The 12,145-nt window shown below is 44.7% G+C and overlaps 1 protein-coding gene and 1 pseudogene across 1 annotated transcript; one reads left to right on the top strand and one right to left on the bottom strand.

The window, feature by feature from the left end:
* Positions 1-3,286: 3,286 nt before the first annotated feature.
* On the top strand, positions 3,287-3,856 carry LOC136338501 (large ribosomal subunit protein uL6 pseudogene; annotated as a pseudogene).
* Positions 3,857-5,200: 1,344 nt separating this feature from the next.
* GJD4 (gap junction protein delta 4) lies at positions 5,201-8,367 on the bottom strand. Its single transcript, XM_066280649.1, has 2 exons — positions 8,004-8,367; positions 5,201-6,637 (listed from the first exon to the last, which is right to left on the bottom strand). Exons 1-2 carry the CDS (start codon positions 8,065-8,067, stop codon positions 5,676-5,678), a joined length of 1,026 nt encoding a protein of 341 aa, XP_066136746.1. The 5' UTR covers positions 8,068-8,367; the 3' UTR covers positions 5,201-5,675.
* Positions 8,368-12,145: the final 3,778 nt, after the last annotated feature.

The following is a 12,145-nucleotide window of genomic DNA, read 5'->3' as shown; positions in this document are numbered from 1 at the left end:
GATATAAACTAGCATGTTGGAACTTATAAATACTGCATCTTAACTGTAGTCCAAGAGAGGCCCCTGCTAGTCAGAAACGACAGGGGAAAAGGTGGGGAATATTGCTAGGTCTGTGGACATTTTCCTCCTTGTGCAAATGTCCTAGCATCTCAAATTTCTGTAGAGACCTGTTTAGGGTGATCTGTCAAGCAGAGACAATTTCACAGCCCAGGAAACACCTTACCAGGACATGTTACTATGTTCCTCTCTGGCCTCTTCCATGTCCACTGGCTCATCTGAACTTCCCAGCAAGCCCCCAGTACAGCCGTCCTTCTATGCTCATTCCAGAACTGAGAAAAGTTAAGTTCACAGGAATTAGACTTTTTGAATAGTGGCTCTGGAACAGTAACCTTGTGTTAGAACTCTTCCCACTATTTTAATGGCTTCTTATATGATAAGTTATTTTTTTTTTTAATTTTAGCTTCAAATGAAGAAACAGAAGCAAGAGATGAAAGGCTAGGTGCAGAACATGTCCTCCACATCTCTGCTCCACCTGTCTGGGAAGAAAGAGCTCTTCCTACTAACATCTAGATTTTGCATTTGACTTTTAAGTTCCTGAATTCTCCATGAAACTCATTTCACCCATGTTCAGCTGATGAGAGAACTCATCTCTTCCTTTGGCTCTATTTCCTGCCACTCACATATCTCGTCTGGGTCACAGCACAGAGGAAGAGATTTGCTCTAGGATTGATGGAAGGAAGCAACAAATATGCATACATGTATGTATATTTTAAGTCGGGAGACATGTGTTGTGTTTCTAGGAAACATGTGCCCCTCAGCACAGCCAAAATACAGCCAGCAGGATTTACAAACTGCTACTGAGCCAGCTCCAGGAAGGAGGTGCTGAAATGATGGGTGGGAAGCATTTCCAACACGAGGAGTCTTCAGCACAGCCATGTGCCTCGTCTTCCACACTCCTCATCCACAAAGCACCACCCTCCTCATCATTTCTTTCCTAAAACTGAATCTACACTCAGAAAATTACAAACCAGTTCTCACAATAGATTGCAACAGCCTACAAAAAGCAAACAAACAAACAAACAAAAACCTCATCTTTATCAATTCTGCAAATACTTCTCTTGGAAAAGCATAAGCCTAATCTCATTAGTCCTCCTACTCTTGGATTTGTGACTGTCTCAGCAGGCAGTCAGCTGCAGCAATGTTGGGTCAGCATCTGGACTCTACCAGCGGGCTCCCGCCACGCCACTGCTGGACCCCTGAGGATCCACCTAGACACTAACCTGAGAAGATTTCTGAATTAAAGATCCTGGAAGGTTAGACTTAGACAATATCAAACAAGCCTTTGACATTGTGCAAAGACCAAAAAGTTAACTAAAACAGGTGCCTGCACATACACTTACTCCAACAAAGATCCTTTCTCATTTGAAATGGTCGTATTTAAAAGGGCAGTCTGGAAGCACAGGGCTCGGTGAGTCCAGTCAGCTCTCTTTAAGCTTGTTATCCCCTTCTCCTCTCCAGCCCCAATGTATTCAAGGACCTGAGCTCATGTCTTTACTTTCACTTCCGCTGCTCTGAGACAAGTGTGTTGATCACTAAAGATTTATTTAATGCCTCATATGGGAAAAGTGCTCAGAAAATCGTTGCTGCTGGAGGCGAACACTGGCTAGCTGTTGGCCAGGATTTTCCTCCTTCTTTCTGGGCACATAACTTCCAGAGCAGTCAGGGCTGAGTTCTCACTAGAGAAAGTGCCAGACGAGCTGGTGCCCTTGTGAAGTCTGACTTAACAGCACTGGACCTGTCCCTGCCACAGCAGCCTTGGCTTGTGGGTGGGAGATGATGAGGGCTGCAGGAGGGAGAGGTCCATGCTCTCCGTACTCTCCAGAACACTCTGTGTACTTTACAAAACTTCTGTGTTAAGTGGCTAACATTGGGCTTCACCTGTTACAGCAGCAATAGTTACCTCAACTTGCCACTGCCTCTGCTTTAGGCGAAGGTGACTCAGTAACTCTGCAGGAAGGACACACACTGGGACTCATCTTTCATGTATCCAGTGCATTGAAGAGGAAGAGCAGCAAGTCAAAATCTTGAAAAGGGTCTGAACCGTGGTGGCACAGTGGATAAAGCTACAACTTGGAATGCTGAGATCGCCAGTTTGAAACCTCAGGCTTATTCAGTCAAGGCACATATGAGAAGCAACTAGTACAAGTTAAAGCTTCCCATTCCTCCTCACCTCTTCTCTCTCTTGCTTTCTCTTTCTCTCTCTCTCAAATCAATAAATAAAATCTTTTTTTAAGTTGAAATTTTTTTAAAAAATCTTGAAAAGAAATATTGATACCACATGACTCTCTATATTTTTTACCTTTTAGATACAGTCTAAGTTTTTTTCCTCCCTTTAAATAACTAAAAAAGGCTTCAGAACCTAAATTGCAAAACTAGGTTTCCTAGGTGACAGCAAAGGGAAGAGAAGGGTTTCCTCCACTTGCATGTTCCAGCAGTGCATTCCTGGTCACACCACCACCACCTGTGTTCCAGAACACTCAAAGCCACATCTGCATGTTTCCTCCTCACAGGAGGGGTCATATCAAATGACCCTAGTGTCTGTCCACTAAGCCTTCTGCCATCACTCAATAGGGCATGAGGTTAGTGAATCACCCTCAGCTCCATGGGTTCCCCTCTTCTCTTTCATGGCAGCTCTTCCCAGGACACACAGGCCTCTCTTGTTCTATCCATCTTCATCTTATCAAAACCTATGCTTAGACAGTTAACAGGATGGAAGGACCTAAAGAATTAACCCATATTCAGTTCATCTCATTGATGGATTCCTAAACTTGTAGAACCATCAGTCTGGGTCCCTTGTCACTTAGAGAAGAAAACAGGCCCAGAGTATGGAAGTGACCTGCTAAATAGTGGTGGAACGGGATAAGAAGCCAGAGTCTACCCTTGACCCCTTCCTCTCCCCTTCCCTCTTAGCACCCACCGCTCTGAATAGTATATAGACATTTTCATGGAACAAACCCAAGTCTCTGATTTTCTGAAAGTGGGATTGTCAACATCAGCAAAGAGGCCAAACCAACCCTTCCCGATGCCATCCAAATAAAATCACACTGTGATTTTAAATCAATCTACCTTTTTTTCCCAGCTGTTTTCCAGGCTTCCTGACTGGGTGCACACCACCAGTATTGAGTTGATTCCATCACACACCATTATCAATGCTAATACTTGAGAGTTTGAGGGACCTGTGGAGCTTACTTTTAAAATAGTAATGAAGCTCTCTGTCACATCTACTGAGAAGATGAAGACCATTCTCAGCAATCAGACAGACGACATCTCAGAAAATGTCAACATCACTCAGAAGGGATGCACAGTTATTCTGAAGGGCCCCAGAGGCGCCAATCACATCCATGTAAAACTCAGTATCCTTGGAAAGAAAAAGAAGAGGTTCCAGGTTGACAAATGGTAGGAAAACAGAAAGGAACTGTCCACCATTAGCATAATCTGCAGTCATGTGCAAAACACAATCAAGGGTGTTACACTGGGCCTCCGTCACAAGATGAAGACTATGTGCTCTCCATTCCCCATCAATGTTGTTATTCAGGAGAATGGTGCTCTTGTTGAAATTGGAAATTTTTGGAGCGAAAAATACATCTGCAGGGTTCAGGTGAGGTCAGGCATTGCTGGTTCTGTATTGCAAACCCAGAAAGATGAGTCAATTCTTGATGGAAATGTCATTGGACTTGTATCAAATTCAGCTGCTTTGATTCAACAAGTCTTAACAGTTAACAGTAAGGATATCAGAACATTTGTGGATGGGATCTATGTTTCTGGAAAAGGAGCAATTCAGTAGGCTGATGAATAAGATCTAAGTTATCCAGCTACAGAAACAGCAAGACGCTGAATGATTCCTCAGACTTATTTGTGATATTTTAAAGATGCAATAAAAGCCATATGTTGATATGGAGGAGGGGGAAAGTAGTAACAAAATGCTAGAGAATCCTTGTATCTTTAAGGCTATGCTCAACCTTGGGGAGTCCAGAATTGCATGCTGCAAAAGACAAAAACCAGATTTGCCCCTGAATAGTTTAGGGATATGAGACCCCAAAATCACATTTATTTGCTATGTGAAGACATTTATCTAAGTATTGAAGAAAGGGGTCTGAGTCATGGCTCACAGTCCTCAGTGAATGGAGGAGCAAGAGAGAGAGAAATTTATTTACTGTATATGTAAAATATAGGCACATTCATTCCAATAGCTTTATGCCAAAACCAATTTTTTATTATATGTTAAGTTTTAACCAATTGCTTGGACGTTCTGTAGATACATCACATAGGAAGTTATTCTCCATTCTGGCAGATAGTTCATTGTCAAAGTCTTCTTTAGAACAGTTAAAAAATACTCATTAGTTATGCATGAGTACATTTGTTCACCTTTTTTTTTTAAGATTATATTTATGATTTGAGAGAGAGAAGTGGGGAGAAGGATTGAGAAGCATCAACTCATAGTTGTTTCTTATATATGCTTTGGCCACACAAGCCCAGGGTTTCCAGCGGGGGACCTCAACATTCCAGGCTGACGCTTTATCCACTGTTCCGCCACAGGTCAAGCAGTTCAGCTTTCTTATTATTTGAATGGGTGAGGGCAATTCCTCTTCATCAGCTGTTCATTAATTCTGGAAGTGTAGCAGGTGGCTCTTCCTCTCTGGGTGAGGCAAGCAGGTGTGTCCTGTCCCATAGCACCTGTTTCCGCTGCACTGGGTCCACCATTAGGCAGTTAAGGGCAGCACTGAATGTCCCACAGAATCACGCAGACCAGAACCATTCAGAGAAGCGCAGCGAGGAGCTTGTAGGGAGTCCCTCCCCAGAGCAGGGGAAGAGTCTGTTTCTGGTGCACACCCAGAAAGCATGGCCAGGGACAGTGACCTCACAGCACCCCCAGTGTCTCTCCTCCACTCCCCTGAAACAGAAAGGTTCTAAAGGACACAGAAACCCAGACTAGAAAAAGTGGGCGGCTCCAGGGCCACTCACCGGCTTCACAGAGCTCCCTCTGTTCAGTGGGGACACTCAGAGACACACACGCGGGCAGGTCAGGGCCCACCTGCACCCTGGACACCTTCCACACATGCGACAACCATCAAAGACGCCCCAGAGACGTTCCATTTCCTGCATCTGTCCTTTCTCCTGGAACACAATGATGTCACAAGCACCCCCCAGCATTGATTTTATTGAAGAGGTTAGGAGGAGTTTAAACTCATGTTTTTCTATTGATGACAAGCATAAGATGCAGTAAAACAAACAAAAAGGGAAAGAAAAGAAAAAGAAAAGAAAACCTCATAATAATTCACCAGAAAACAGTACAACACTAATAAGCTTTATCAATGTAAAAGAACACGCTTTACATAAAGCACACCGTATATGCTAGCTAGGAAAAAGTAAGACAGTGGATGGGTCAGAACGTCTACAGTCCGCACCTGTCTGATCAGCCCGCCTCCAAACCGCGAGGACTTTCTCGGGAGAAAGCGTGATCTGATGATTAAATCGATTTGTCAGTCTCCTACCAGATGCAGCTGCCTTCCCGCCTGGTGACATTCTCCAGGCACACTAACACTCCCCACGTGCCAAGGCAATGCCTCCCCTTCGGTCCGTGTGTGCTTCAATCCCTGCGCCGCCGAGCCGCGCTCTCACACCCACTCGGACCGTCGGGACTCCAGGACCATGGAGCTCCCAGCACCAGCAGGGCGCGCGGGCGAACCGCGGGGAAAAGAAGGATGCTCGCTCCTGCGCCCCTGAGGGGCCGCCGTGCGGGATACTCCCCCGCGCTCCGCGCAAGCCTGGGGCAGCTTGTCACTAACCAAGGACAGCTCGCTCTCGTCTTCGTCTGGAAGCCCCATCCGCCCGGACGCAGCGGACTGACCGCCGGTGCTGTGGGCACCGCGCTCTCCTGTCCGCGCGCCACGGTGCTTGAGCGCGGTCCCCTGTGCCCACCGCCGGAGCCGCAACGCCGACTCGGGGCTCTCGCCCCCGCGGCCCCCTGGCCTCACGCGCGTTCTGCGGCGCAGACTGCAGAGCAGGTCGGCCGCGCTAAGCAGCATCGACAGCGCGCTGAGCGCCCAGAGGAAGAGCATCAACGTGGACTTCTCCGTGGGCCGGGAAACATAGCAGTCCACTGCGCCCGAGCAGGGTACGCGGGCGCAGGAGAACCTGGGCGGCACCGAGAAGCCGAACAGGAGGTAATGTAAGGCCCCGAAAGCCGCCTCCGCCAAGGTCCTTAGGCAGAGGTGCGCGATGTAGCCGGCGGAGAAGTCTGGCACCTCCAGGCTGTGCGCCTCCCTGGGGCTCAGGTTGCCGGGAGCCTGGTCCCTGGAGCCGCCTTGGGGCCAGAAGGGCATCCGGGCGGCGAGCTCAGCCCCTCTGTGCAGCACGTAGACGCCGAAAACCGCAGAAGGCAGGAGGACGGACACGCTCTGGACCAGCCAGAAGCGCAGATGGGACACGGGGGAGAAGGTGTCGTAGCAGACGTTGGCGCAGCCCGGCTGCAGCGTGTTGCACACAAACCTCTCCCGCTCGTCCTGGTAGACGGGGGCCCCAGCCACCACGATCACCACCAGCCTCAGCAGGATCATGAAGATAAGCCAGATCTTCCCTGGAAAAGAGGAGACAGGATGAACACCGCGTGCGAGCGTGCTTCCTCCTGCCCACCATGCTGCAGCACGTGCTGGGCTGAGGGAGAAACCTAGGTCCTTAATCACGCATTTCAATCATAGCAACAGTGTCAGCTACCAGCTCCTGCGACAGATATTTGTAGAGCACTTACGATGTGTCCGACACTTTGAACAACTTGTGTGTAAAATGCTTAGAGATTAGCAAGTATTAAAAAGCATACATGCTAAAAATGTTTAATTCGACTTCACAAGTTCCGACTTTTGGTAACATCTCCTCAACTGATGGGTCTACAAAGAGCGCAAGGCTGAGAAAAATGATACAAAAAAAATCTTAATTTTTTTTAGGAGCTTAAGCTCCTTAAGGGCCAAATACAACTATTAATTTCAGTGTTTATTTATGATAGTGGTCCCTAAGACCTTCATTTCATAACAAGGTTTGTATTCAGCCTCATGGAATCAAATTTTGTAAGAACATTCAATTTATCAGATTTTTTCTGTAATTCAGAATTCCTTTTCCCCTATTTCAGTCATTATGAATTAATGAAACTTGGTATTTTTCTTTTTTCTTTTTTAACTTATCATGAATAAATATGGCCAACCTGGAGAATCACAATAAATTCAAAAGTCTTTTCATGTCATGAATCAACTATGTGGGAACATGTCTAAGACTCAGTCAAAATAATTTGTAAATATTTTATGTTGTGATGAGATCAGAAAACATCACCCAATACTGTTATAAACAAAGGCAGTTAAAGAACATTATTACTTGATAAAGTTATTGACTCAAACTTCTAAAGACCAACTTGATATTATTTAAATTCTACAAAAGGAAGAGTAAGAAAAATATCAATGACTAATTGTTTTCTCAACCCCTTTTTCTAGGACACCCACACTTCTCTAAAAATGTGTCTTCTCTGCACTAAACTTAGAAATCCTTATTACTTTCTTTCTTAAAAAATAAAAAATAAACTAAAATTGGTATTTGGTTTAAAACACGAGAAATTGCTAATCTTTAAAAATTAATCTTCAAGATTAAACTCTAAAAAGACAATCGAGAAAAGTATAATAATAGAGACATTCATTTCCCTTGAACCTTCATTGTATTGTTTCTTTTTCTGGTAATGCAGTCGGACTGGAGTGACACCTGCTTCAGGCTTCAGACTCAGCACCAGAATGTCAGCAGGAAGAGGCCCCAGGAGAGAAACAGCACTCACACCCAGGCGCAAGCAGAAGCCTCTTTTGCTCCAGCCCTGCACAGGCCTTTGTCTGAGGGGGCGGAGGGGGGGGGGGGGTGAGGTCAACCAATAAAAACAGAGTAAGAGTTCTGGAGGTGTCTTCCATACTCACCTACAATAGTCACATTGCAGTTTAATGTGATGATGAGGAACCCTAGCACATCATAATGGTCCATGCTTCCAGAATGCTGCAGACCCACAGCTGCCAGAGACGTCCAAAATCCGTGGTCTTCAGGGAGATGGGAAGTCTTTGCAGGGGCGAATGTATGTGAACCACAAAAGGCTTAAAAATGGAAAACTGGAAACAGGAAAGGAAAGATTGGAGCCCAGGAGCAAGAGGCCAGTTTTTCTGTCTCTAAGTTGAGACGGCCCCTAAGCTGTTTGCCTCTAAGGCGAGTGGCTCTGACAACTGCAGTGACCAGAAGACAACAGGAGTGATCTCTCATTGCAGGCTATTCTTATCCTCTCGGAAGGGACATTCCAGCCCCTTGGCAGTGCTCACATGTCTCCACCAGGAGAGACAGAGGCTTCAGAAAACATAATAGAAGTGACCACATTTAGCAGAAGAAAAAAAAGTAAATTCTCTATGAAAAAAAGATATCTTCTCCTTTAAAACATTTCCACACTACTTCCATTATTTAAAAAACACTAGAATGTTCAAGTTTTGTCATCTCTGTGAAACATAACCCAATGGAACTCAAAAGGTTCTTGTCCTCATGCTCAAGTCCTATACCACTGAGGAAAACACAAGGCTGTACCTCGGACCTGCATCCCAGCTCTAGGCTGTGACTCAGTTATCCACTAGCTGTTTCCTATCTGGGTGAGTGACCTGAGCCTTTCACTCTGAGAAAAAAGGCCTGGGCACAAAGGTGAGGCAGCCACCTGGTCATTGGGGAAGTCACTGAATCTCGCAGCCATACTCTTCTTGCAACAGGGAAAATCACGATGCCCTGTGTTGTTCCACTCAAGGGTTCATGGGAGGCAGACATGACTGGACAGCGTTGAGAGCACCTCACATGTGGTGGGTGTGTAACAATTCACATCAATGCAATTTCAATCCCTAAGTGGTCCAGAAAGCCTTTGTGGGTTGTGTATAGTTGTGCCTCGCCATGTCGCAGTTCACTTTTCATGGTCTTACTGTATTGCAAATTTTTAAATTGTATATATTTGAATTTGTATTGCAGATTTTTCACTATATCAAGAGATTTTATGGTATATAGATATTTTTATATATTTATTATTTTAATTATTTTTGTGATAAAATAAGCATTTTCTAGCCTAAAAATGGAAAACAATATAAAAATATCAAGTGAAACATATTAAAAGAATATTAAATCAAAATAAAATACATAGCATACAGCAGATGAGTAGACAAAGACTCACACGTATGGAAAACACAGCAACGCTGCTTCCACATCATCAGTACTGTACACTTAATTCATCATCATCTTCATCATTCAAGTTGTAGTATGTTGTTAAATTATATCAGTTTAAGAGTGTAGAGCTTGACCAAGTGGTGGTGCAGTGGATAGAGCATTGGACTGGGATGTGGAGGACCCAGGTTCGAAACCCTGAGGTTGCCGGCTTGAACGCAGGCTCATCTGGCTTGAGTGCAGGCTCACCAGCTTGAGTGCAGGGTCACTGGCTTGAGTGTGGGATCATATACATGACCCCATGGTCACTGGCTTGAGCCCAAAGGTCACTAGCTTGAAGCCCAAGGTTGCTGGCTTGAGCAAGGGGCCACTCTCTCTGCTGAAGCCTCCCAGTCAAGGCAATCAATGAACAACTAAGGTGCCACAACAAAGAATTGATGCTTCTCATCTCTTTCCCTTCTTGTCTGTCTGTCCCTATCTGTCCCTCTCTCTGACTCTCTCTCTCTCTGACACACACACACACACACACACACACACAAAGAGTATAGAAAGTGTTTAAGAGCATAGGAAGTGTTTATTAAGAGTGTAAGAAAGGTTAACAACAGTGTGGAAAAGGTTTATAAGAGTGTGGGGAGGGTTTATAAAGCCTTAAAATGTATATAAATAATAAAATAAATATATATAAGGTCGCTACTTTGCGGGTTTTCACCTATCACGGGGGGTTCTGGAACCTAACCCCACGATAGACGAAGGACTGCTGTATTCTTTTTCTGTCTCTCAGCCCATCTAGCCCAGGGTGTCTCCCACTGAATCAGCTTTGTCAATGTCTTAAATTTGGAGTGGAGTATCACCGTCTGGCCCTGCTGACATCAATCACAGGTGCATCAAAATCTGGCCACGGCTGCGGCCTTCATCTCTGGAAAGAACCCATTCTTTATCATAGTAGAAATTGTAAACCTTAAAAGGAATGATTTCAATTTTCTATGAAAGCCATTCTTTATATTCCTATCTTTTTTCCCTCTCTAATTTATTTTTGACTTTTGTGGTATTCCTAGAAAGATTCCCAGAAGTACAACAAAGCCACCTTCATCTTGATTCATGTGGCATGTTTCCATCCACTAAAAACATTTTGACCCCCTTTAAAAAGAACAGAGGCTTTGCTCTAGTTCAGTCAAATGTTTTGACACGTGCAGTAAAATTTACAGAAGTTGTAGGAAAGTAAAATTATTGATATAGTCACATGGTTCAAGCATAAAATAAAGAAAAATATCTTTGCTGCCTAGTAGACTATATTTATGGTGTTTGGTTTGGCTTACAAATTGAAATACTAAGAAAGCAATGACTGAACTTTGCTGTGTGATATAAATAGACTATTTAGAATGTGCAGTAAAGCAGAATGTTGTGACCTTGGTTTTTCATCTGTCAGGTAGAAAACTCAAGTGCCCTTGCCCTACGCAGAGTGGTTGTGATGTGCAAAATGAGCTCCAGACAGGAAAAAAAGGACTTTCAAATATAAAGAATTGCCCATGAGTCAGGGACGGGTGCATCTCAGGGTCTGCTCGTCTGTATCCCCCCTTTGGTCTTTTTCTTTACTTCCAAGCATCTTCCCAACGGGCAGGGCTGCCTGTCCTTTCCCACCCTTATCACTCTGGCTCTTCCTTCTTTAGGTCTGCCCTGACCCCATCCTTTGCCTTTTGTCCTCTTCCTCCTTTGTGCCCTCTCTTGCTTGCTAGCAGACATCTGTGCTCTGCCCGATGTCCTAACCCCAGGACTGCCAGCACGGACAGGGTGGTGGAGAAGGACATGGCTGGAGCATCAGTCATGGGGCCCTGTATGTATGAAGTGTCCTGGGTCCCTGGGATATTTCCCATGTGTATGTCTGAGGAGCGCAGAGAACATTCGGGGAGTGCTGTGCCTACCCAGTGGAAAGAAACCTAGCAGGAGCCGGGACGCAGGTGCGGCAGTTGTGCGAGGTGCCCAGCTAGGGCAGCTTCCCAAAATTAACTTGACAAAAAAAAGAGGAAACAACAGGGGCATCTGTTATTCAGTCTGGGTGTTGTCCCTTCCAGCTTAGGGACATTGGCAAAGCACTCAGGCCTCACTTGTACCATCTATAAAGTGAAGGTAATGATATTTCATTTATAGGGTCATTGAGAATCAGGATCCATTTAAATGAAGTTGTAGCACATTGTTTGACTTTTAAGAAGCTCTCAATAAATGCTAACTGCAGTCGCTTCTCATTATTTGTGGAAGTTACATTTTATAAATTTGCCACAAACACAGAAATAGAGAAAACTAGGTGCGAGACAGAGTTAGGTTCCTATGAGCCTCTGGCCACAACATTTTTGTCAATCAACACATAATGTTGCTCTGTGTGTGTTTCTATTTAAAGACATCTTGTGTAACACATAAACCACAGAGCAAACACAGTTGTCTCACTAACACTGAACTCATGGCCAACAGCACTACAACACACGCATGAACAAAACTAACCTGACACATGTGTATCCGCTTTCAGGCACATCACAGTTTCCCTGCACTTAGGTCACTAGACAGCAATCAATACCATGCATGGGGGCCATTTTAAACAGTGAAATCACCAACAAAAAGCACAAAAGTTTTGAAAAACATGACACTAGAGAGACTTTCTAAAAAATATATTCACAATTTGAAAACTGAATCAGGAGGCAGAGCAGTATCTTGCACTGCCTTAGCTGGGAACACGGTTTTGGGAGCCGCAAACAGCCAGTGTTCTGGTCCACAAGTGACCATGAAAGCCCAAGAGTATGGATCTAGTGGCTACAAACAAATTTCAGCAAGTTGCTGAGTTTCCAAATACAGAATCCACAAGTAACAAGGATTGACCATTTAATAATGCTGA

The sequence above is a fragment of the Saccopteryx bilineata genome, chromosome 5, assembly GCF_036850765.1.
Source record: "Saccopteryx bilineata isolate mSacBil1 chromosome 5, mSacBil1_pri_phased_curated, whole genome shotgun sequence".
Taxonomy (NCBI): domain Eukaryota; kingdom Metazoa; phylum Chordata; class Mammalia; order Chiroptera; family Emballonuridae; genus Saccopteryx; species Saccopteryx bilineata.
This window is presented reverse-complemented; position numbering and strand designations above follow the sequence as displayed.

Excerpts from the sequence above, each read along its gene's own strand:
- GJD4 (XM_066280649.1), bottom strand. The coding sequence starts at position 8,067 with ATGGACCATTATGATGTGCTAGGGTTCCTCATCATCACATTAAACTGC. Across the intron at positions 6,638-8,003 it reads CTGCAATGTGACTATTGTAG|GGAAGATCTGGCTTATCTTC; the intron begins GTGAGTATGGAA and ends CCTCTTTTCCAG.